General features: G+C 40.7%; 1 protein-coding gene across 2 annotated transcripts in view; it reads right to left on the reverse strand.

The window, feature by feature from the left end:
• Cntnap4 (contactin associated protein family member 4) overlaps nt 1–27,711 on the reverse strand; it is a 289,760-nt gene that overhangs the window by 111,479 nt on the left and 150,570 nt on the right. The window contains exons 4-5 of one of the 2 annotated variants that reach the window (XM_021169778.2): nt 18,773–18,920; nt 199–402 (exon numbers count right to left, since the gene is read on the reverse strand). In XM_021169778.2, coding sequence (XP_021025437.1) covers nt 199–402; nt 18,773–18,920 — 352 coding nt within the window. Of the gene's footprint in view, nt 1–198; nt 403–18,772; nt 18,921–27,711 lie in introns of those variants that run through there. The other variant, XM_029480968.2, reaches the window with a different exon arrangement.

A 27,711-nucleotide genomic window follows, 5' to 3' on the forward strand; every position in this document is an offset into this window, starting at 1 on the left:
AGTTATGGGAAGAGCAGTCCAAGTGGGGTGTGTGCAGTTTGCAAACATGAATCTTATGAACACTGGGCAGACACGCAAGTCCTTCAACAGGAAAATAAGGTACTTTCGAAGTCAAAGGAAGTGGGCTATGAAAATATCAAGTTACATAAGTAAAAAGCAATGGTCAGACCTTCCAAGAGCCTCACCAAGTGGTTTTACCTGAATTAATAAGTAAGAAGAGCTTTCCTCTTCTTAACTCCAATGTGATATGATCTCCAGCAGGGCCTGCCCTGTGCAGTAGGATCCCATCGCTCTCCATGGTTTTAAATTTCAAAGATATGATATCTCTTATTGGACTCAAGGAGTTTTGATCAAATCTGTAGAGGAGGGAACTTTTTCCATCAAGATCAATTACAACCGACCCTAGGAACAAAGACAGGGAATGTCACCATTGTACAAATCAATATGGTTTACACTGAAAAATGGTAACTACTGGTGTGTGTGTGTGTGTGTGTGTGTGTGTGTGTGTGTCTGTCTGTCTGTCTGTGTGACTGTGCGTGATGTCAGACCAACAAGTATCTCATAACATCAAAATTCCAAATTGATTCAATTCTATTTGGATCTGTTTAACTATTCATAAAATTCATGATTTAGAAATACTCTTTAAATGTATACCTCAAATTTTCTTATGTTACTAAAGGCTAGTCTTACTCTAAAAAAGAAAAAAATTGGAAAATGATTACAATGAATACATATAATCACTTTAGAGTACATATTTTTAAAATCAAGTATAGTTGAATACTGGTATTGGGCTGTTGAAATTAATTTGCAGTGTGGGGAGGAAGATCCAGAAAAAAATGGTTTGAATATCTCAACATTCTTCCAGACATGTGCTATATCTATCAAAGACAGCATCCATACATCCATACACACACACACACACACACACACATATATATATATAAACCACTTCAAGTACATATTAAATTGGCCTTGTGCTCTGTCTTATTTCCACAGTCAAGTGATAGTATTTAAGGACAAGGGTATTTTCTGCCTTCCCAAAGGCATCATTAGGAAGACATGAACCTAATGGTATTGTAGGGTTTATACTACTGCATTTATGTCATACTTTGACATCAACCTGTTTTTCAGCTTTCTGACAGTGTCTTACCTACTCATTGTCAAGCTCACTCATATTCAGTTCATCTTTTAAAAGATGTCATGTTACACTAGTAACATAATAGTACAACTGTCAAAATCAGTTGTACCCGCAAAAGACACAAGTGAAACCTATAATGTTCAGAAATCCTTGCTGTATTATCTGTTTCACCAGTCAAAGATATTTTAAAGCAATTACCCTTGAGAGTACATTGAGATAATAAATGAAGAGAAACTCAATCAAATAAGGCACATTTTTTCAAAGTGTCATTTGACTTCTTTCAGTAGACAACATAACATAGCTTATTCATATTTCATTGATGAAATTATTATAGTTACTTCTATGCCCAAACATGTATTTGATTCAGACTAATCACGGCACCCCAGAAACTGTTAATCACTCCTATCAACCCCCTATATTTTTTCACTATTCTATGAAGCTAAAGACTCAGGGGTCTGATTGTTTTTTTTACATCTTGTTAATATGCTTATAAAGAATTCATTCACATGAATAAACATCACATTCCTTAGAAAGAATAATGTTAGCCGAACAATCATTCCTTGTTATATAGTTGGATGAATGTGCGTGGCTAAAACGTAACTCTTTGTCAAACACAAATGATGTTTTCTACCATTTCTAGATGGCAATAAATTAAGAAAAATTTCAGCCAGATAGACTTTAAATGCTGACACATTTGGAGCAATGCAGTTATCTCTGACTTAATGTATTGCTTAGAGGCAACTATCAGAGTAATGATTTTATTTTAGATAAAGACTATTTTTGGAATTAGCTACCAAGAGATTTTTCCCCCCATAAAAACCGTCCATGTTCCTTTAGCCTACTATTTCTTTCTCTCTCTCTCTTTTTTCACTATTGTTATTATTACATTATAATGGTTGTATCCATCTTCCATGGCACCTCAAGCTTTGGGGCCTGGAATACTTCCATCAGCAAAATAAGGTAGTGAAAAAAAAGAAAGAAAGAAATCTTGGACAATTGATGCCTAAAGCAACGGGGCAATGTTTTATCCCTCAACTGAAGCCACTTTCCATCCTCTCTGACCTTTACCTTCTTTCGACCTAACAAGTGTATGGCTATCCAAATCAATGAGGTCATTTACTATAAACCATACTTAGTCTACCATGTCTGAGGTACTGCATGCTATATGCTGGGTAGAAAGTGTTGAAGATCAGTATGTCCTTTTGGAGCTTAGACCCAGAGAAGATGAACAAATGTATCCATAAAACCATTACAGAGAGTAGCTGGTGGAGAAAACAGAGCCAACTGGCTAAGATGCTCAAAAAAAGCTTGCTCAGTGGTCAGATGTAGAAATCTGATTCTCGGGCAGTTCCTTTTCAGTATCCTGGCCTCTCTCTACAGTTTCAAACCCCATATTCTCTCTTCATCAACTAGATAACTCTTGAGGCATTTAATTTCAAAAAGGCTAGATATTCTCCCAATTATGTTTACATTTACTGTCACAAATTCATAATCAAAGATTATTGAGAACCTACTATGACAAGAAATAATTTAATGCTCTGAGGGAGGATGTGGAGTCCCTTCAAGCAAGGTGCCTCCGAGGAGTGGGGGGAGGGAGTGTAGAAATAGGGAAATGAGCATATTGGTGACAAGCCCCTCGCATATTTAACATGCATATAATAAGCAAGACTGTTCAGAAGGATGGAAAGGGCAGAGAGCAATCATGTAGCACATATGGAATATAAAGATGAAATTCAGTATGATCCCTGACATTTTCATATTAATGAAATACTATACTCACTGACAACCATTCACCTTTTTATTATTACATTTGCAAAGGTATTTACGCAAACATCTGACAGTGAAATATAGTCTTGAACTATCAGCATAAAGCTCTGTATAATGATAAATAAAATACCCTGATTAGGGTTCCAGGGTTTGTTTGTTTGTTTGTTTTTGTCAACCTGACACACGTTAGAGTCTTCTGGGCAGAGAAAACCACAGGTACAAAAATTCCCCCCATCAGACTAACTGTAGGCCACCCTGTGGGATATTTTCTTAATTAGTAGTTGATATGGGAGGGCCCAACACAGTTTCCTACTTAGTCTATATTCTTATCCACCCCACATCAGATGGTGCTGAGGCATATAAGAAAACTGGCTTAGCAAGCCACAGAGAACAAGCCAGATTCAAGGTTCCTTCATGGTCCCGCTTCAGGTTCTGTCTCCAGTCCCTGCCTTAGGTTCCTGCCCGAACTCCTTTGATGATGGATGACAATGTGGAAGTATAAATGAAGCCAAACCATTCCTCTCCAAGTTGCTTTTGGTCACTGTTTTATTACAACAGAAACCCTAATGAAGACATAAAAACAAATGGTAGAAAGATCTGAAACCTACTTCTTTAACCTATCTGCTCCCACTCTTAAAAGAACCTTCCGTGATTTCATAAGGTATTCTAAAAAAAACAAAAACAGGGAGTGGCCAGGAATCGAATCTTCAAAGCATCTTTGCTGGACAAGGTCCCACAATGTTTTTACATTCAGGCTTTAGAGATAAAGATTTGTGTTCCTATGATAAAAATACTTGACAGATATAAAATATGAGAAGAGAGATTTATTTTGGCTCTTGTTTTCAGAGGTCTCTAGCATGTCATGGAAGGGTGTATTCGTGGTACTGATGTTTGAAGTAGAACTCCTCACACTATGGGGGACCAGGAACCAAAGAGAGCAAGCAAAACAGGGGCCCATATAAAACCGTCAAAAGCCTGGACCTCATGGCAGACTTTGGCCATCTAGGCCTCACCTCCTAGAATTGCCCCAGCGCCACAGAGCTACTGCCAGCAGCGTTGGGACATGTGCTCAGAATACAAGCCTGGGGGCCATCTCATATTCAAACAATAATAGTGGGGGTGGTTGTTTTCTGTCTCACAGCAAATTACTTAACCTCTTTGTCTTGCTTCTTCATGCATGAAATGAGAGTGAGCAGCATATTCTCCACAGGTTTGTTGTATGAGTGTTTATCCACATAGTAACAAGTAATCAATGAGCACTCATTGCTGCTAACGCTAGCCTATTATTTATTATTAGGATATTGAGCAGGAAAAGAGCTGCTCAAAATAATTAATTACTTGGGTGGATTTCTGATTCTTTAAAACATAGTGAATTTCTGAAGAGCACACACACACTCACGCATTCACACACCCACATTCACATATGCATATGCACATACATACACAGGCACATATACATGTCCATACATGCATGTATACACACACACACCACATGCACATAGACACATGCATATGCCAAACATGGACAGAAAGACATGTGCACATGCACACGCAGACATGCACACACACACACACACACACATATACATGCAAGGCACGCACATATACATGCAAACCACACACACATGCAAGGTATATATACACACACACACACACAGAGGGAGGGATGCTCTTCAGTTATCAGTACCATTGTCAGGCTATGCAGAGACAGTGATCTGAGCCTGCTGTGGATTCTGTAGCTCTTTCCCTGTCAGCTTCTGCTCAAGCCGACTGGCTCCGGCAGTTGTTGGTGACCTGAGTTCTCCTCAGTGAATACTGCCATCTCCAATCTGCTTAATTTAAAGCAAGAATTGAGGCAAGAAGAGACTCAAAAGGATGGTAGGCCTAGACCAATTCTCCTTGTGATTCCATATGTGTGCTTTGCTTATATATGATGCAGAAATGTAAACTTCCACAGAATGGAAAGCATTCCAATAGAAAATTTACAAATGTCTTTCACCGGAGCTGTGTGGGAAGCAATGCTCCCGAAATGGGCACTCAACCTGCCTTTCTTCAGCATATATTTATGGCCAGCTCTCTGCAAGTACAGAGGCAGATGAAGCATGGCATGAAAAGGAAGCACGTTCTTTTATATTTCTCAAAAACCTTACTATCTATGAGAAGACACACATCCCTGAGATGCAATTATTCATGCTTTTGTTCAGAGTTTTGCTTCTGGATCGGGCAATGTCCCTGGTGCTGTCTATGATGCGCAAGACAGCCAATCTACAATATCCTCTGTGAAGGATTTCAACTGAGCTGCAGAAACGCTTCACCGGCTTGAGCAGCAGACACTGTCGCTACCTGTACATACTTCCTGTGCAAAGCCACTTATCATTTTGAGGTATTCTCTTATGGCTGACTCTCTCTACCTAACCCCTCTATCCAGTCCCACTCCAAGCATTCTAATGTTTGAGCATTCTAATCCTTTTTTTTTTCCAGCATAAGAAAAATGTTATTTTCATCTTAATGACCCCATTCATATAAAAGTTTGCATTCATTCTTTATATTTTTATTAGATATTTTCTTTATTTACATTTCAAATGTTATCCCCTTTCCTGGTTTCCCCTCCAAAAACCTCCTATCCTCTCCCCACTCCCCTTACTCACCAACCCACCCACTCCCACTTCCTGGCCCTGGCATTCCCCTACACTGGGGCATAGAACCTTCACAGGACCAAGAGCCTCTCCTCCCATTGATGTCCACAAAGACCATCCTCTGCTACATATGCAGATGGAGCAATATGAGTCCCACCATGTGTACTCTTTGGTTGTGGTTTAGTCCCTGAGGGCTCTAGGGATACTGGTTAGTTCATATTGTTGTTCCTCTTATGGGGCTGCAAACCCCTTCAGCTCCTTGGGTCCTTTCTCTAGCTCCTCCATTGGGGACCCTGTGCTCAGTTCAATGGTTGGCTGCAAGCATCCACCTCTGTATTTGTCAGGCACTGGTAGAGCCTCTCAGGAGACAGCTAAATCAGGCATCTGTCAGCAAGCACTTGTTCGCATCCACAATAGTGTCTGGGTTTCGTGAATGTATATAGGATGGATCCCCAGGTGGGGCAGTCTCTGGATGGTCACTTCTTCAGTCTCTGCTCCATACTTTGTCTCTGTAAATTCTTCCATGGGTATTTTGTTCTTCCTTCTAAGAAGGACCGAAGTATCCACACTGTGGTCTTCTTTCTTCTTGAGTTTCATGTTATGTAAATTGTATCTTGGTATTCCAAGCTTCTGGGCTAATATCCACTTATCAGTGAGTACATACCATGTGTATTCTTTGTGATTGGGTTACCTTACTCAGGATGATCTTAAAGGGCTGTCACTTTTGAAAGCAATTCCCCCCTGACCCCAAGTGGATTACTAACAACAAAAAAAAATCTAAGAGGGTAAATTTTTAAATTGAACTCTTTGGCCCAGTCATAATAAAACAAACTGGACCAACAAGATGGCTCAGCACACAATGATTCTGCAAATTCAAATGACCCACATTTAATCTCCAGGTCCCACCTAAAAAGAACTCACTCCTGCAAACTGACCTTTGTCCATGACCATGCCACAGTACACACATGGAGAAACATACTAAGTAGTTTTGAAATTTTTAAAAAAATAAACCAACTGAATAATTTTTAACTGGGTATTCCATAAACATTCATCATCTTGAGCTCTTCCTGGTTGGCACTTGATCAGAAGCTGTGTACTCCTAACTTGAGACCCAAGAATACAGCCCTGCCCCCGTGAAGCTGACTTAGGTGACAGCATGAAGAAGATTTGACCAGAAGAACAAGTAGGATACAGAGGCCTATTTTCTGAAATCAAATAACCTCATTGCCTACTGAATTGTACTGGGGAAAATGAATACATTTTATTTATTTATACTACAATTGGTTCTTGAAGAAAGTTGTAGAGGTAGGAAAGATTTTTCCCTGAAAGATACTTCAGGATAAATTGATTTTGAGAGTTACACTATGAATCATAGCATTATTGATGAGGACAGATGACTAAAACTTAAAAGAGAAAGATTAGAATAGAAAATGCGTGAACTGGAAAGTCATTCCTCCAATAAGAGAAAATTAATTTTATTTAAAGGTCATGAAAGGATTCTTCTTGAAAAAGATAATTAAGTCTTCTGTTCGTTTGGGGTAGAATTACCCTCCAAAATATAAACCGAATAAGAATTTTATCTTTAGGGGCTAGAGAGACAGCTCAGCAGTTAACACTTCTTGCAGAAGACCCTGTTTGAATCACAGAAACCATGTCCGACTTCTCACAACTAACTACAGATCCAGGGGGGATCTGACACCCACCTTTAGCCTTCAAGGGCATCTGTAACCAGCTGTGTATATATACTCAGATACACACACATGCGCGCACACATGCACACACACTAAAAGAGTTTTATCTTTAAAGATCAAAGAATAAAATTAATACAGACCTTCTATGAGCTGGAGAAAGGGACCATAGGCCAAGTGCTTCTTGGTTAAAAGTGAAGTCAGCTTTTAACAGCAATCATACTGTTTCTTTATGTGAGAATTATTACCCATGAATTACTAAACTAAGGAATATAAATCAAATGGAGTCACCTTTAAACTATTCTATAGTGAGATATTCAAGCAGCGGGGTGATGGATAGGCACTTGAGACCTGCATTACTGAATCAGGTTGGAGACCAAGCACTCAAGAAATCAACAGGAAATGGGTTATACTATTTTTGCATAGAAGCATAAAGGAACCAAGGATGATTTAAGGGACTCCCACTTCTAAAACAATTCAAATGAATACCATAAAACGGAAAGAGGAATAGAAGCAAGCTCTACATCGAACCACAAAGCGCAGTGATTCTTCTGCCATGGCTCTAAATAAAAGTCAGTGATAGGCTGAGGTGCTGGACATGACTTGTGTATTTAAACATCCATCGTAACTAACTTTCTGGGTAGATGAAACCAGTAGCATTTGATCCGGCAAGGCCATTTCAGTGGGTTGTGGGAAGATACAAGTTGTATTTCAGTCTCTGGTTTGATTGGTAACTTCTATGATGTTGCCAAAGTCACCTAAATACTTTTTTTTCTAACATGGAAGATGAAGAGATTAAATATCATGCTTCATATGACCAAAGGTTCTCTGGAGATCCAACAGAAGTACAACAAGATCCCAACATGGATGACAGTCATACCATTTTGATAAGAATATCTACAATCATTTATTCGCCTCAATGATGTCTCTGTCCTTATTCAACAGTTACATTTTAAATGCAATGAATTTACTTTTATGTACTATCTCATTGTTTATTTTATATGGAAATAGCTTTAAAGATTTATTTTTGATTATGTGTATATGTCTGTGTTAGGTTTATGCACATGTGTGCAGTGTCCTCAATGGCTAGAGAGGGTAGCAGATGCACTGGAACGGGAGTTACAGGGAACTGTGTGCCTCCTGATATGGGTGCAAGAAAGGGAACTCGGAACTTCTGAAGGAGCTGTCCATGTTCTTAACCACAGAAACTATATAAAAACTATATTCATTCATGTATTTATCAATTTTATTACACATATATTATGCTATATGCCACCATGGAAGCCACTATTTCAACGGTGATCACATCCTGTCCTCAAAAGTCCCCCAGTCTAAAGTGAAAGGCACTAATCTACTTACCGAGTCCAGAAGTACTTTCAAATTATAAAAGGTATATGAAAGCAGAGTTACAGAGAGGATTGGGTTAGATATCACATTGGCAATGAGGTCTATCTCTGCTGCTAAGATATCTAAGCTAAACACATAAATGAATGGAGGTCAGGAGAGGAAATGAAAGATAGTGAATGAGTCCCCTTGGGAGATGGAGAAGACTGAAGGGTTGGCATTGAGGAAGAAAATGGAAATAGCCCACAGGAAGTACCATTCCAAGCAGGTCACCGTGTTCATGGGATGACCTGCCTGTGGGTTTCTGTATTTGAAGTTTGTTCTTACGCCTAGGCCCTCAAGTAGGGCCAGAGCTTCTCAGTTGGTGTCACTATGGCCTTCCAGTTCAAAGATCAATGTGTTTAACTGTTCTTATAACTGGCAGGACTAGAACTGCAAGAGTGGCCTTCTACACTGCATGGATGCTATAAGTCTCTAAAACTGTATCCTCAGCATCTCATGCTGTCTCCTGGGTATCTCATCTCAGGTACATGGTGTTCAAAAATCAGCCAAGGACTGGGAGCAGGGGGAGGGGAGCTTGAGCTCTCCATTGATAACTTCTTTTGAATATCCCCTTCTCAATGTTTAGCCTCTCCGGAAACCTGGAACTCTGGCCTCTATCTCCTAAGTCTGCAATGGCTGATAAACTTTCTGCTTGTCCTTAGAAAATCGCCAGTGGAATGTGAATCTCCCGGAATGTGCTTCTTGGCTTTATAGAATCCAATGCTTTCAAGTTTCTACCTGCTTTGAAATGAATTTCAGAGCTCTGAGGCCGTTTATAAAAAGAGCATATCTGTCTAGTATATTTACTTGTTATGGGCACCAAGTTAACCCAATAAAAGTTGTTCTGACCCAACATACCAAAAAAAGGAAGTCATTTACCTTTTTTTCTTTAACATTTGTAATTACTGTAATCCATTCATTTATCCAAGGTTGCCAAATGGGCATGTTTTCAATGCTATCATATTTTTAATATTATTTCCTAGTTAAAAGGAAAAGGGAAACATTCTCTGTTGTATTTAAATATTATAGAATATTCTGGAGATTATGAAAGAAACATTGCTTTTATTTTATTAGCTTTCAAAATAAGAAATTGATATCTTAATGTCTCTCATATGTGACTTACGGGTCTGTGAAAAATTATTATGGGTCCAGTAAGAAAGTAGGTAAAGGGCTTCATGACAGACATGATGACCTGATGACCCAAGGACCTGAATTCAGATCATGGGACCCATATGGTAGAATGAGGAAATTATTTCTCATAATTGTCCTCCAACAAACACAAACAAACAAGAGAGAGAGAGAGAGAGACAGAGAGAGACAGAGAGAGACAGAGAGAGAGAGAGAGAGAGAGAGAGAGAGAGAGAGAGAGAGAGGAGAATGAAAATATGGAGGGGGAATGAGGGAGAGAATATAGACTCGACAGTTAAAAGTTTTGCCCTCTTGGTGAAGTTCCAAATTTGGTTCCCACATCCATACCTAACAGCTAACAACCACCTGTAACTCCAGCTCCAAGGGATCCAACTCCCTCTTGTGGCCTCTATAGACACTGTACTCACATGCACATTGAAACACATACATAACTTTCAAAAATAAAAATATTAAAAAATAAACATTGTTATGAACCCCTTTATTTACATATACTTGATATGTCTTGGCGTTGCATAGCTACTTCTGTTGATGCTAAATGTTTCTGTTGTGGGATGGGAGACGCCTTCTCCATTATTTCTGAACTCTTTGCACACACTTCTGAAGATTTTTCACAGTTTTCATAGTTCTTTCTTCTAGTATTGTAATGCTAGCTCTGTGGCAGCATCAACAGAACATTACCTGCCAAATACAAATGTTAGAACTATATAAAAGCTTTACAAAGAATGGCAGAATCTGTCCACTGGAATTTGGGCTCACTAAAAGCTGGCTTACTTTTAAATCTGACACAAAATAGGATCCTTCAGCTATGTCTTATAGATAGATGAACAGTTAGATAAGCAGCTGTGTCTAAGTTACCTGGTCAAACTTTCAGCAGTTACCATGAGAAACTAGCTCAATAAATATGTATTTGATTCAATTATAACTTTCTGTTTCCATAAATGAACTGCTTTTAATTTTCTGTCCTAGCAAGGTACATGATAGACGAGATAGAATCCTTAAAGCAGAAAAATTACTACCTTGCTTTCTTTGAGTATTCTGGTAGTCTGAGTAAAAATGTCCCTCATAGGCCCATAGATTGGAATGTTAAGTCTAAGGACTGACACTATTTGAGAAGGGTTAGGAGGCATAGCCTTGTTGGAGGAAATGAGTCACAGAGGGTGGGCTTTGAGGTTTCAGAAGGCCCAGTGTTCTCTCTGCTTGAAGCTCAGGATGCCGCTCTCAGCCACAGTTCCAGTGCCATTAGTGCTGCCATGCTCCTGCCATGCCCCTGCCATGATGATAATGGACTAACGCTCTGGAACTGGAAGCAAGCCCACAATTAAATTAATACTTTTGTAAGAGTTGCCTTGGCCATGGTGTCTCTTCAGAGCAATAGAACAGTGACAAAGACAAGTACTATTTTCACCTTGGGAAGCTGAAATCTACTGATGACATTGTTATACTCTGGACTTTTAAGTGTCCTCTGAAGGTCTATGTACTCAAGGCTTGCCCCTTGCTCCTAATACAGTCGGAAAATGGTGGAAATATTAAGAAACACAGTCTAATAGCCAATCTTTCAGCATGCTTCAAAAGGCACTGTGGACCCTCTGTCTCTTCCTTTTCTCTCCTTTATTCATGCCCCAACTATGAAATGAACTTGCTGTTACAACAAAGTGCCATTGTATCTCAGGTCCCAAGTCAACAAACCAATAGACTGTGAACCAAACTTCCCAATGAGCCAGAGCAGCCCTTTCCCCTTCTTAGGTTGATGGTTTCATGTCTATTAGAACAACTGAAGCTAGCTCACAGTGTATAATTCCAGCTTCCAGTGTTTGGGGCATTATTAAATGTGCATTTCTATTTTTTTAAACTTAGCATGAGCTTCATAATGATTGACTTATGTTCTCTTCGATGAATAAAACCTGTAATTTTCTCTCGCACAGTCAATATTTAAGCCATTAAATACCATAGTTCAGTATTTTTCTACATTTCTTCTCATCAAGTCTTCTCATTCAGTTCTCCCTGTGTCTCATTCCTCAATGTTAGAGGTTGGACTGCTGCTTGGATGATGGGGAAAGCCTACCCGAGGCTCACCAAAATGCCTCCATTCACTCATCCATCTCCCCAGAAGATGGATGACGGAAAGAGGAACCTGTTGTGCGCCAGGGAGGACAAAGACGAAACACTGTGGAGAAGAAAGACTGCTTTGTGACAGTTGAAAACATCCCTAGGTCTGAACGTGGCATATCAGAGAAGTTGAGAGCACCTATTACTCCCTGAGGGAAGATGATTATCTCTGTGGAAGAAAGGAGGCAGAGTATGGAACAATTGCTAAAGGCATCATGCAATGCCCCTAGGGCTAGAAAAACCATGAAATTATGGCATGCCGCAGCAACAAAAATTAGTTCAGTATGGCTAAGTAGTTGGATATTCTTATTTTGTAGATGAGCAATAAGAAAAGACCATGGGCTACAAAATAGGGATCCTTACTCAGAATTGCAGGTAAGGAATTTTAAGTGCAGACTAAGGACAACTGCTGAAGCAAATCAGGCAGAATTATGAACATTACCCCCTGTAGTCTAATCCCCACTCCCTTAGGGCATGCCCAGTACATTCACATTCACCCAGCAATTTTCTGATCCCTGATTTTATTTACACCCCTGCACTTGTCTTTGCAACACATAGTATCCCCTCATCTAATCATCAAAGGCTTAGATCTCTTTTCCTTCCTTCTTCCATCACTCCCATCCTCCCATCCATCTCTGGATCTATAAGTGTGCTCACAACTGCAGGGGCCAACATTATCTAAAATTTATACTTTCCCTTTGATGTCATAAAATTTAGCTTCTGCTTCTCTCATTACTCAGGAGACAACTTCAGGTTTGCTGACATTAAAAGTGGAGCAGGCTTTTTGATAGGGATTTTCCACGCACCTGGCATCTCTTCATAATCAGTTGTTGGCTCTAACTTGTTGGGGCAGAGGGCAACAAAAAAGTACATGTGGGTCTCACAATAGCCATTTTCCATGAAATGATCACAGGACATCTTGAGTCTATAACTTTAGTAGGCATGTGTATTAGACACAATGTGAAGAAGGTGGTCAAAAAAACGGGAAAAATAGGGCTCATTGGATAAAGGTGCTTGCTGCCAAACCTGTCAACCTGAGTTTGAGCATTAGGACCTATGTGGAAGAAGGAGAAAACTGTCTCCTGAGAGTTTTTCTCTGACCTCCATATGTGCACCATTTTACACACACACACACACACACACACACACACACACACACACACACATACACACACACAGAGAGGCATGTGCATGGCTGCACTAAAAGTGACAAAATATATTAATTATTAAAACAAATAAATAAAGTACATGAATGGCCTGCTCCAATTGTAGAGAAGCATTTCCATTTTTCATGATGCAACATATAGTTGTTAAAACTTAGTGCTTCATTATTTTATTAGCACCGACATAGAACAATGTATGATTTACTTGGAGTTGGCTCCATGTTTCATAGGCACTTGAACTCGATAAGTCAACAACAGGGTTAATTACCCCTCTGTTCTCTTCAACAGCCTGTTCGTTCTCCAGTGTGCCCTGTCCCAATAGATAACACCACCTCTCAGTGATGCAATGACTCAGTGTCCACTCACACAGTGACCAAGCTCTGAGGCTTCAGTAACCTCAGCGGACTCCTGATACTGACCTTCTCTGTCCCCACGGACTGCGGTTCCAGTGCTACACCAATTGTCTTGTACAGATGCCATCAAAAGTCTCAAATTCTGCTTCTAGCTACATATTTAACCCTCTAACCTGTAACCTGCATTTTAGTCCAAGACACCATTGACAAATGCAAACTGATCCTCTAGTCTAAGGAATGATGCCTCCCACAGGGGGCTGCCACCTCCCACATCAACTGGCACAATTAAAACAATCTCCCTTTAGACATGTCTACCAACCCAACATGGACAACCTCTTCATTGAAACCCTTTTCCCAGATGATTCCAGGTTGTATCAAGTTGCAAATTAAAGCTAATTATCCTATGATCCATCCACACTCTGTCCTTTATTTGACTGAACAGAATCGCTTTTTTATGGAATAAAATCAATTATTCCATGACCCATCAACCCTCTTTTCTACATCAGACCGAATAGAATCACATTTTCTATCTGGAATCTCCTCCAAGCTTGCTATGAGAAAATACATCTTAATTTCAAAATGTATTGTTATCAATTTCTTTTATTAACCTCAATCTTTGTTCCTCACATTTATATGCTACAGCATCTCACAAGCTACATTACTTTGCATTTGATGAGTATAATGTATTTCAACATTGCACTGCCTATCTTATTTAATAAAATATATGCCATTTCAGAATTTCTCTAAATAGTATATTTTATACAATATATAGTACATATTATACTTTGTATATATAGTACATATAGCATACTTCAGACTTTATATATAATATACTTAATAAATATATAATATGTAGTAAAATTATCTCCTAGAAAATGTCAGTGCATGCTTATTTGTGAATAGATATAAGGGACCAAGTAGTTATGGGGAACACTAACTTTGGATAGTGATGTCATTCATTTTAGATCTTAGGTCTACTGTGTGTTGTCTGATCTTGGACAAATTTCTGAAATTTTCTATGGTCCCCTTTCTTCTATGTCAGATGTAAGACACTTTGATAGGCACTGCTTTTGAATGAATGGCACAGACAAAACCTACCCACAAACTACATTAGGGTGTGCATATGGGAAGAAGCAATCAGAAGAGGCTTGCTTCACTGAGCATAGATGACCATCTCATAGCTGTGATCCAGGAGGAAGTCCTTGCCCTCACCCCAAATACCATTGTTTCCTCTTGAAAGATGTGGTAGAGGAATGCCCTCCTTTGTCTAGAACAAATTCAGCCTGATCTTGTCTACACCACTCAAAAGAGTTGCAAACAAAGGGTTGCAGTGAGTTCGTAGCCCTTTCATTCATGAATAAGGAAAGCCAAAGGTTCCAGCTATGTCTATGCACAGTGACTGAGAGCAGGTCTATGGTTCATTAGGTACGAGTTTCTGCTTGTCTCCTTCTATTCCTGCATAAAATAGTGAGATTCATGTACCTATTCCTCTGTGCTATTCAAACTAAATGAGAAAAGACCTACAAATAATGTTCTTTGGCTTATAATAGCTGTTCAATATGTGTTGACTTTATGGTATCATATGTAATCATTCAATACTCATGCAAGGAATGATGGTATAAATAGTTGGAGAATGTGATCGTGAAGATCATCCAGCCTAGGGATTAAAGTCAATATCCAGCCCATTCCTCAGAGTCACTTACATCCAAGCAAATTTTAAGTTGGTTTCTACCTCACTTCTGAGACTATCTTCCCATTAAACTTATTACTTTGTATATTTTAATAATTTAAAACTATACATGTATCATTTTACATCAGCTCTTGTCTTAGCATTTTACTCTATGTTTTTGAGTTTAAAATATACTGATACTTAAGTCATGGGTCAGTGAGAAAAGAAGACTGATTGGCAGGCAGGAAAATGCTTATCCTCAAAACAGTAAATGTACTCACAAAAGAAAGAAAGAAAGAAAGAAAGAAAGAAAGAAAGAAAGAAAGAAAGAAAGAAAGAAAGAAAGAAAGAAAGAAAGAAAGAAAGAGAGAGAGGGAGGGAGGGAGGGAGGGAGGGAGGGAGGGAGGAAGGAAAGAAGGAAGGAAGGAAGGAAGGAAGGAAGGAAGGAAGGAAGGAAGGAAGGAAGGAAGGAAGGATAAAGAGTCATAGGCCTCAGACACTAGGGAGTCTGAGGTTATCCATAGTCATGTGGCATCAGAGAGAACTCAAAGAACTCTCACCCTCAATAGGCACTACCCTGTGGGCATTCTACATAATAATTCGGTTTCTGCAAAACAGCCTGGAATTTACAGTCAGAATTCAAAAGGTGCCACCAAGTATTGAACATAGCTGGATTGCTTCATTTCCTCAAGACTCAGTTTACCCTAGGAAACGTAAAAATTAGATTAGACTGTGTTGAAAACAGGATCCATATCACAGTGTATCCACAAGCAATGTCAGCTCTTACTCTGCTGTGATAAATATTTTGCAGAATGAGTGCTCCATAGAGGATGCAATTGTCAATACAATGCAGTCTGGTTTTCTTTCCCTTCATTGTCTGCCATGCATGTGTGAATTTGGCTAACCTCCAGGATCTAAAGACAGGCTGGGGATATAGACTCATGGTAGAGAATTTGTCTAGTGCATAGTGCATGCTAGATACAATCCTCCAATCAATAACAACAACAGCAGCAGCAGCAAAAACAGCAAGAATAACAACCATAACAACATCAACAACAACAAAATGTTAGAAATACACCCGTTTGTCCAAGTTATGGGTTCTAGAACTTGATTGTTGATTGTCGATTGTCGTATGCTATTTTTAAAGGGTGATTTGTTTTCCAGGTCTGAAAATTATGAACTGAGAAACTAACACACCCAGAGCAGCTAAGCTGTGCCACAGAAGCCAAGAAAGCCAGCAGTCCAGCTGGGCAGATGGTGAGAAGAAAGCTGCCCTGGAACTCATCTCTCTGATCCAGCAGCTGGAGGATGCAGGCGCTCAAGTCCTGGGCTCCAGAAGACTTGGCTGCAAGCCCAGCTCTGCCACTTCCTGTCTATGTAGCCGTTGCAAGTCAACCAACCCAAGCCTTAGTTCTCTTTTGTGAAAAAGGGAAAACATAAGAGCTATCTTGCCATAGCTTCCTGGGTTCCTTTGAGATGTCATACATGTCTTTGTACAATGTCTATAAGAAGCACTCACAGAACTGGATAACTCAGTTCAGATTCCCATCGCCCATTTGAAAAGCCAGTCAAGGTGGTACATGCCTGTAGCCTCAGAAATGGAATGATAAATATGCAAGTATCCTGGTGGGTTCCCAAGAAAGTCTACTGGAGTCAGTGAACTCCAGGTTCAGTGAAAGTCTGGAAGAAAGAGAGAGAGAGAGAGAGAGAGAGAGAGAGAGAGAGAGAGAGAGAGAGAGAGAGAGAGAGAGAGAGAGGAAGGAAGGAAAGAAGGAACAAAGAAACAGAAACAAAGAAAATGATAGAGAAAGACCCCTGATACCAACCTCTGGCCTCCACACACATGGGCACATGCAACCACACATACATAAGCATGCAGAAAGCACATATATATATTGCACATACACAAAAAGAAACACCCTAGTACATACAGTAAGCAATCAGGCAAGTTTATCTGGCTTTAGAATCAGGAATATTAATATTGGTATTGGTGCTGTTGCTAATTCAATTACTGTTTCATCAAACATCATTACAGTTGTACTAGAAGCCTAAAAGGGACAAAAATTGTTGTTTGATAATATTGATGGAGGCATTGGGTAGCAGGTACACCATTAAAATATGACGGGAGCTCCAAGCAGTCTATACAATATGATCTCTTGGCCAGAGTTTTTAAAACTTCATCAATGACCTGGGAGGTTGACCTAACAGTTAAGAGCCTAAACTACTCTTCCAGAAGACCCTAGTTCCATCCCCAGAACCCACATCCATCAATACACAACTACCTGTAGCTCAAACTTCAGGGAATCTGACGACCTCTTTGACCTCCAAGGGGATCTGCCCATATAAGCACAAGCCCACACAGAGACACAGGGCTAAACTAATTAAAAAAAAAAAAATCTTTAAAGACTTCTTCAACTCACCTGACTTCTTTATGACATTTTTTTTTCTTTTCTGTTAGTAAAAGGAAGCAGAGCCTAGTGAGGGTAATATCCTGAGGTGGCAGGATGTATGTGAGTTAGGAAAGCTTTAGTGGCAAAAAGAAAGAAAGAAAGAAAGAGAGAGAGAGAGAGAGAGAGAGAGAGAGAGAGAGAGAGAGAGAGAGAGAGAAAGAAAGAAAGAAAGAAAGAAAGAAAGAAAGAAAGAAAGAAAGAAAGAAAGAAAGAAAAGATAAATAAATAAAGTAAATGAAATTTTACTAGAGGGGTAATGATGGAGTACTACTGAACAGACCTGGGTTTGATCCTGGAGTTTCCCAAGTGTTAATTGTAAGCTATTGAGTCAATGCTTGAATCTCTCCAAACCCCAGCTTGTTTGCCTGATTGCTGTAGATCGTGTTAACCAACTTACTGCTCTATAATAGCAGAGCCCCTCACGGCTCTGTGTGCTTGAGTGGACTATCAACAACTCTTAGGTCCCTTCCCTACAGAAACCAACAAACAAACATGTAATAGAATGCTTCGTCATGGGAAGTCTAAGTGAAATCTGTGGTCTCTGCCTTTCTTTTTTTTAAGTGAAGACATTTCAAAGACATTTTATATTCTGGCAGAGGTCTTCCTTGTCTGTTTTAATTTATGCTGAGGGCATGGCACATTTAAAAAAATGAATTCCTTGGGATATTATTTTTAGGCTACAGAGAAAAATACTCAGCTTTCATATAAGCTGGCTGGTCATACATACTAAATGGACTGAGGTCTCTTTTCTTTTAGAGACAGGGTTTCTCTGTGTATTCCTGGCTGTTCTGGAACTCTTTCTGTAGACCAGGCTGGCCTCGAACTCAGAAATCCACCTGTTTCTGCCTCCCAAGTGCTGGGATTAAAGGCGTGTGCCACCACCACCCGGCTTTGTCTCTTTTCTTGAAGCCAGAGTATTAACATGAAGTCAAATATAACCACTGGAGGAGATGCAATATTCAAATACTCAGACTATTTAGTAATGATAGTTTTGTAACGTACACACACACACACACACACACACACACACACACGCGCGCGTGATGAACAAGAGAAAGCACACGTGCTTCATCCCTGAATTAAAATGTAAAAGTTGAACACGCCAATAAATATTAGCAGACGTGGTCAAGAGAACGGCCTTCCACTGAAGTCATTCCTGTCTCATGTCTTTCTTCATACCTACAAAGTTGACTTCCATGTACAGTCTGGCTTTTCAAACATCTCCTTTGATGTCTATTTCAACACGTTTGGTAAACAAAACACTTACGGTATGCACACCCGAACACCTCAATGCGCATCCCAATTCTGCCCTTGGGGTTCCACTCTAAAGGAATGAAGCGTAGGAATCTGGCTTTGATTGAAGGCTGGAGTCTATAGTACACAACGCTGTCTGCGTTCGCGTTCCCAGAAAATCCCTGGAAGAAAAGGAAAAGAAAGATCTCTATCTGGAGGTTGTCAGCATCACCTGGGAAGAATGTCTGTGTGCAAAGCTGGCCTTTCCATCTGCCCCCCCCTCTCCTGCCCCCGACCCCTGCCCTGTGAAAAGTGTCACTTCCTTTAAGGAAATAAGATGAACTGTTTTGTCTCTCCATGCACAAAGTGACTGTTACCTCCGTTTCTTTGTATTAAAAGAAGTCTTTAAATTACAATCACACCCATTAGAGCGGCTTTGGACTAGAATACCCTCAATAAAAATTGCTTCAGCAAAACACGGATTAAACGTAAAAGTGCCCCCCGCGCCAGTGGCTGCCAGCACTGCAAACAGTGTGCAGAAGCCGAGGAAATAATCTCTCAGTATTGAAAAACTATTACCTGATTCAGCAAAGAAACTGCTCACCTGTTTCGGCTATTGCTCTTTCTCAGCTCCCTCATTAGCATAAACAAAAGCCTCCCCCCAAGTAGGAGCCACACTCTATAAGTGCTGCTAAGCTTCATCAGCACACTGCCTCAGTCTTGTCCAGAGCCGTAAAGGGATACTACTGGAAGCAATGAGAATTTGGAAAGACCCGTGATTAGACTTACAGACTCTGGCTCTGGAAAACGAGAGAGACCTTTGGAATGATGCTAAGCCAGCACAGTCAAATTGCAGATGAGGAAATTAAAGGTCAGGAAGGTGCAAAAAAAAAAAAAAAATCTCTGGCGTCTGCAAAACCATTACACTGAGTAAGCCTGTGTTCCTTCCGCAGTATTAGGGCACATTCGCTGATGTATAGCTTGCCTCCAATATTCATAGAACTCAACACCCTAGCTACTTGAAACACATTTAAAGATTTATTTATTTTTATTTTAGGAGTGTCTGCATGAATGTTCACAAACCATGTACATGTCTGGTGCCCGGGGAGAGCAGAAGAGGGCACCAGATCCTCTGAAACTGGAATTTCCATTGTAAGAGTCCCCATGGGTGTTGGGAACCAGAGGTGGGACATCTTAAGTCATACCTCCAGCCAGGAGCCATGTTTATCTGCCACATCATGGGACTTCTTCACATATGACGAAATCAGTATGATAGAGAAGCTGTTCCCATCACCCATATTTCACCCTTATTTCTTCTCCACCCCCTCCTCCAACCCTTCTTCCTCTTTGTTTACACTGTCGCGATTTGTATATGTAGGAATGGCATAGGAAAGATGCTACTTCATATGCAGACTCATGATGCTGGGTCTCCTTAAAGTTACTCAATCAATAAGGGACCAGCTAAGAAGGCTAAGAGGCAGGCAGCAGGTTCCAGTATTTACCAGTTAGTACCCTTATTTACCAAAATATTTTCTTTTTTTTTTTTTGATTTTTAATATTTTTATTACATATTTTCCTCAATTACATTTCCAATGCTATCCCAAAGTCCCCCATAGCGCCCCCCACTTCCCTACCCACCCATTCCCATTCTTTTGGCCCTGGCATTCCCCTATATTGGGGCATATAAAGTTCTAACGCATTCTTTAAAAACATAAAAAAAGTTGCGTGTTTTGAAATCAGCTCCCGTTGATTCCGTGAGTGATCAGTTCGTTTCTCCTGGTTCATCAGCATCCCATTCCCCCGGTTTTTCAGGCTGGCACGCCACAAGCATCTCCACAGCTGTACATTTCCACCTGCAAATTAAATCTGAAATCTGGCACCCGTGATAGCTAATCCTCATCCGCTACTCGACTGTACTTGGAACCAGCTAAGAAACTAACTTTTGGCGCGCATCTGTGAGATGGTTTTCCACAAAGAACAACTGACCATCAGTGTCAGTGGGTGATACCCCGGATGGGTTTGGGACCCTCCCATGAATAGAAGTGTGAAGTGGAGAAACCAAACTCTGCTTCCGGACCGAGGCTCTGGCTGCTATGGTTACCCCCCTCCCCCCGCCATGATGGACTTAGCCTCAAATCATAAACCAAAAATAGCCTCTTCCCCTCACTTAACTTGCTGATGGGTGTATAGTCACAACAGTCAGAAAAGCAACTGATACAGCATGTTTTACCGTCTCTACTACGACCTCCCAGTTCCACAAAGCATGGTCTCATCAGAACTGTCATCAAAGCCTGGTCTTGGACCTTTCATTCTTGCGTCCCAGCCCCATTCATACCCAGACTCTCAATGGTTTCCCTGGTGACCAGCCAGTAAGATTTGGAAAAGAGGAATGCAGGACCCCTTCCCCGTGCTTTCGGACAAAACCCAAAGTCTTCATCAAGTGTAACAACCACAGCTGGAATGTAGCCCCACTGAATCTCCTTGGAAAGGCATGACTCAGTCCTGATGAAGGCCTTTGCATAGAAGGCAACCGTGTACAGTCACTTCCTGTTTGGGCTATCCATACCGCCTCCGCCTGAGAAGGACTCATTCTTGCTCACATCCTCTAAGGTAGAGTCTGGGCTCCCACATCAGATCTTCCAGTTCTCCCTTCTTTGAGTTTCTCACCCTCTGCAGGAGGAAGGGTCCTTTCCTGTTTACTCTTTTTCGGGCTTTTTTATCTTACCCTGCTAGAGGGGCGCTCCACTACAAGCATGGACCCTAGCCAGCCTCCAGCTACAGTGAAATCCCTGCTTGGTTCAAGGTGGGTCTCAGCAAGATCCTCGGGGGCATTTATGTTTGAGGAAGACAAGGCTTAAAAAGAAAATTTAAACAAAGTTCTCAATTACGAGGCCTCTTGGAGCACAGGCTGACGAGAACCATGTGCTATGTCTCTTAGGACAGGGAATAATCCAGTGTGTCTCAGACATACTTGTTCCCTGGGAATGCTCCTCATGAACTTTTCCTTATCACTGCCGCTTACTGCTGCAGTTCTGCTGAGCACCTGCCTGGGCTGCGGCTGGACCCACCTTGAACCAAGCAGGGATTTCACTGTAGTTGGAGGCTGGCTAGGGTCCTTAGACTCTGACCATCAGCCCTTTTACAAAGTCCCACCATATTTCCTATTTCAGCGGTCAAAACACTTTACTAAGGATTAGGAAAGATTATCACACTAGTAAACGCCCCCACCCCCACTCATCCACCCCCACTCCCCACCTACCTTAGTGGTTTCCATTTCTGAGGAAATCATAAGAACCTGCCTATGAAGAGGTCATCTCAGGACCTTCGGAAAATTCCACAGGCACCCCTCTTTCCTCCAGAAGGGAGAGGTTTATTACACTCCTCAGAAAGACCACAGGAGGGGACCCTCAGATAAGGAAAGCCCTTGCTATTTCACTCCCTGAGGACCAATCAGTTTAAAAGTCACACCTTTCTGCCAACCACATTGTGTTTAGTGGCTGTTGCTCTATTCGACCCCTGAAAACTGTATAAAAATCGGCTGAATGGGCTGCCTGGGGTCACCACCTCTCCTTTGGGTGCAAGATGACCCCAACACACTGGAACAATAAATTCCCCTTGCTTTTGCCTTGATCCCTGGCTCCATATGGTTCACTCAGAGGATTCCCAGGAACTAAGAACTCCTCAGTGTCTTACACCTGAAATTTGCATGTCCATGTGGTCGAATTTTTCTTTTAGGAGGGCTAAGGCAAGGTACCATTTTCCAACTTGAACTACATGTTAAAACTTTCACTTGTACATCCCCCAAGCACAGATATGTGTGTGTGTTCACACTCACACTCTCATATACACATATATGCATGTGTCACACAGACCCTAGGCATTGGTATGTGTGTGTATGCATGTGAACACATGTATATGTATCTGTTATGATGACTCCAGGCATTGATGTGTGTACATATGCGAAGACATCTTCTATGTGTCATGGAGACCCTAGACATTGGTATATGTATGCATACCCATATATTCATGTTATTTTGACCTTAGGCACACATACAAACACATGTATATGTGTGCACACATGCTTATGTGTGTTCCTCTTAACAAGCTAGTGTGCGAGCATAGCTGAGATCCTGGTCTCTGGATACTGGATTCTAAAGTGACACTGAGCATAGCTGAGATCCTGGTCTCTGGATACTGGATTCTAAAGTGACACTACCTATCAGTTTATCACATATTTGTGATTCCGTTTCCTGGGTGCCACTGGCGGACTAATGTAATCTGTAATTATAATCCCTTGCCAAGTGAACAGGTGGATGATTAATTAAATGACCTTCCAAAAGATATCACTTTTTCCCCTAAAATTAATAGAATTTCACATATTCAGATAGATGTACTATGAGGATCTCAGCTTAAAGGACAGGGAGAAAAAGATTCTCACATTGACAGTGATAACAGAATGGCAGATGGCCTGGGAATGCATGCGGACAGCAATGTTTGATATATTTTTTTTAACCTGACTGACTTATAGGTTATTTAAATTTTTAAACATAAAGTGCAAATGTAAAATATATATAATTTGCATAAGTAATACAAATACCTTCCCTGGCACAGTAAAAATTTTAGCAGTTCTCTCTTGCAGAATTGTGAAGCCCAGGACTGTAGAACGTGAGATTTTTAAATAAGCTGGTATTCTTTTTTTAGTAATCGTTTTAAAAAAATAATTAAGACATTACTACAAGAAGTGCAGGCTGTGCTGTGGCTGGCAGAAGCATCCTTTAGGAACACTCAGAGACCTTAAAGCATCTTTCCACTGCAAAGTCATTTGGGAAAATGTTATGTTACTCTCCCTCACATCTAAAGCAGTATTTGTTTTTTGCTGCCCAACCTGTTTACCTCTGTGAAATCCTCGATTAACCAAGACTCAGTGCTCTCAGAGAAAGTTTTCAGAGCGTCTATGGGGTGCAAGACTGATCCTGCAGTACCTTGTAAATGAAAATTTCAAGGCCTACTGTCAAGTTTTAAATGCATCAGCTGTCCCTACAAGACAGTCTTCAATCTGTTAGAGAAAAAATGTTTTTTTACATACCATCAAAATTCATAAAAAAAACACAAAGTTTTTTTTTTTTTGTTAGTTTTGTTTTGTTCTTTGAGAAGGACAAAGTCTCACTGTGTAGCTAAGGCTGCCTTCAACTCAGCATCCTCCTGCCTCAGCTTGTAAATACTGGGAACCAGCTGCCAACAAGAAACAAGTGGGTTTGAATGTCTCTTTTTCTCTTTTTTTCCTTTTGTTTATTTTTGAGGCCATATTTTAATTACATTTCTCCCTTCTCTATACTCCTTCAAAATAATGTATTACGTGAACAATATCCCTTCCTTCTGAGTTCAGTTTATAGTCAGAGTCCTTTAGGTGTTCTTCAGAACTTCAGGAAGTTGATTTTTCCACCTCACAGGTGAAAGCTGCCTGGAGCGTGCATTTCAAGTGTTTGCTACTGTGGTTGGAGCATAGAATGTCTCCCACAGGCTCACACAGTTGAACACTTGTTCCCAGCTCCAGCTGTTCCACACAGCAAAAGATTTTAGAGGAGGGGACTCACTGGAGGAATGACTGTTCCAAGGTGTGTGGACCTTCAAGTCTACAGCACAATTCTGCTTCCTGGCCTCTCTCTTTCTAGTCAGCTGTGGTATAAGCAAACAGCTGCTACCCTTTCCCTTGGCCACAGAACTTCCTGGAGCCATGGCTTCCTCCTGAATACTGTCATAGACTCCTGCAATCCATAACCAAATCAGATCTTCCTCCTTGAGAGGTCTCTTGTCAGGAGTTTAGTCACTGTGACAGGAAAAGCAGCTAATGTTTCTCCAAGGATGAGTCCGAGCCTGTGGCCTTCTACCCTCCTAGGACAGAAAGAAGTCCTTGTCTTTACAGCTCCCTATTTAATCTCTCAAGTTTGAGGGAACAAAAGGAATTTAGAAGGGTTTGCTAGGGCTAAGAAGGAGGAAAAATAATGTCTTTGTTCCACCAAGCTGTACTCACAAGCTACCATAAACTGAGTAACCCACACTAAGTCTGTTTTTCTGTTTTGTAGATTTGGGTTTGTTGATGTTGGGTTTTGTTTTTGTTTTGTTTTGTTTTGTTTTCTTTATTTACATTTCAAATGTTATCCCCTTTCCTAGTTTCCTCTCTGAAAATCCCCTATCCCCTTCCCCCTGTCCCTGCTCCCCAACCCACCTACTCCTGCTTCATGGCCCTGGCAATCCCCTATACCAGGGCATAGAATCTTCAAAAGACCAAGGGCCTCTCCTCTCATTGATGACCAAGTAGCCCATCCTCTGCTACATATGCAGCTAGAGACACAAGTCTCACCATGTGTGGGAAGCCACATGTGCCGTTGCAGAGTGGCACAGGCTTCTGCTGGCCACCACGCATACATAGGCAGGAAAGTTTTTTGCCAAGATGAGGTTTTGAGAATTGACCAAAATTGACCAATCAGAAGAGAGAGAAATTGACCAATCAGAAGAAAGAGAAAGTAACCAATCAGATGTAGGAATGCAAATGAGGTAGTAAGCATCAACCAAACACAACACAATCCGGGTGTGAGACACGCCTCTCCTAGGCCTATATAAAGCAGCACCAGGGCTGGGCTGAGGGTCTTTTCGCCTCTGCAATCAAGCTCTCCCAATAAACGCGTGCAGAAGGATCCTGTTGCAGCGTAGTTCTTGCTGGTCGAGTTGGACGCGCACAAGAACCATGTGTTTTTTTGTTTGTTTGTTTGTATGTTTGTTTTTGATTGATGGTTTACTTCCAGGGAGCTCTGGTTAGTTCATATCATTGTTCCTCCTATGGGGCTGCAAACTCCTTCAGCTCCTTGGGTACTTTCTCTAAATGTTTTTGCTAGTTAGTGCTGGACTCAGCCTTCACCAGAGAAGGTTCCCATTACAGTGGTCATTAGCGAATGTAGAAAGCAGTAACTGGTCAAAAGCCTAGAATTTATGATGCTGAAGTGAATGACCCTGATGGGATATATAGACCACCCTCTCCAAAGCTCAAGGGAGATTTTCAAATTGCAAACAGTAAACGTTTATGAGCCAGTGGATAGAGGGATACACAGAGAATAATAATGATTAATAATGTTATTGTTAATATTAATAAATCTTTTGGATATCACATATCCACCATTCTTAAACTAGATTGCAGCTGTGTTTGCCTGCACAACAGGTACACCAGATTGGGTCCTGCCTATCAAGATTTCATCAGGGATTGGGGAAGGGACTCCTGAGGCCCCAGTCCTCCCTCAGGGACTGTTAGCACTTCATAGTTGCTGGGAGAAGGGCTGTCGTTTTCCTCAGTGCTATAACCGCTGACAAGTTGCATATGTTTCAGTAACTACCCCACCCAGGCCCATGCAAGCAATCCTAGACTCAACGGGTCATACCTAGTAGCCAGGGGCAGAAGGTATGAAAGCTGGGACAACTTGTTGGGAGGAAGAAATGGTTTAGTAGAAGAAAAAAAGGGGATAAGAAGTCTGAAGGAGGGTGAAAATTACTAAAATTCATCATATATGTATATGAAACTGTCAAATAATTATCTTTAAAGTCTACTTCCAATAATTCTAATTCTGGGGCCTAAAACGTCTAAAGTTAAGACTGGTAGATAGAATCTCTGGGTAGAACCACTCCCTGAATTGTATAATTCTGTCTTTCTGCTAAATCCTCATATGGTAGAAAGGACAGAGGACCTCCCACAGCTCCCATGAGCCCCTTTGTTAAAAGCACTAATCTTATTGCCATGAACACCCTGAACCTAATCACATCCCAGCATGTCCTATCCCCAGAAGGCCACAGCCTTAAGGATTAGGATTCCAACACTCAAAGCTTGGAGGAGACAGGCATCCGATTACAGCACAAGGCAACTGTGTTCTTCGTTATCAATTTAAATGTCTTCAGCACAAAAATTTGTCACTCAGGGTAGGACGCAGCTGAAGCGTTTTATGCAGCTTTAATGTTGGCGACAACCCTGCAAAGTAGTTATTTTTGTACCCACTTTACAACAGAGGGAAATGAAAATTATAGAGGTTAGGCATTGAAAGTCACACGGCTACAGAGTGGCTAAGTAAGAATTTAATTCCAGGCTACTCTGAGTCCAAAGCTCATAATTTAGCAAAGTCATCAAAAGGCCACACTACAGCAGAACACAGATGCAGAACACCTACTCCGGAGGAAGTGTGACATGTTTGCTAAAGTGTTTCCCTCTTTAGTTCATATTTAACAAGTTCATAAATAGTTCATATGTAGCGTACTTCACATGTCTGAGAACAATGCCACTTCGCTGGACGCAGCTCTACCCACTGACTTTCATAGACTGGAATAAGATTCTATTAAGCCTTATATTTTTTTTCTCTAACTTTCTGTAGAAGAATAAAAATCAAAGGCACTGTTCATAGGACTCTTGGCTTGCATGTGAATAGTGATCCCTCATAGATACAGAATGTCAGAAGCTATGCCATAGCATCATTAGATATATGAATTATCTAGAAGTAGAACTGAGGTTTATGTGATGAAAATTGAAAAGCTTAATTGTACTTTTGTTTTCTGTTTGACTTGATGACTTACATACGCCGCCAGATGTTCACAGATGACTTGGAAATGTATTTGAAGCATGGCAGGGATACAGTTTACTGACACAGCGCTTGCCTAGTATGCACAATGCTTTGGGTTTGATCTTCAGTACTGAAAAATATATGCAGCCAAGATAATTCATGAGTTAATGAATTTAAATTTTTCACAGGATCTTAAAGACTTTCCTAAGTGATTCTAAAGTTTCTAGCAAGGTACAACAGTACTAATTTCTTTTTCAAATATTAATTGAACAAGCCATGTATAAAAGCCAGGATGTTTAAGAAACCACTGCCTGTGGCAATTCATAAGAAGCTATGAAATGTTACTGTCATAAATCAGAAAAAGGAGGCCTGTTATACA

Source organism: Mus caroli, unplaced genomic scaffold, assembly GCF_978045245.1.
Source record: "Mus caroli unplaced genomic scaffold, Mus_caroli_1 scaffold_10, whole genome shotgun sequence".
Taxonomy (NCBI): domain Eukaryota; kingdom Metazoa; phylum Chordata; class Mammalia; order Rodentia; family Muridae; genus Mus; species Mus caroli.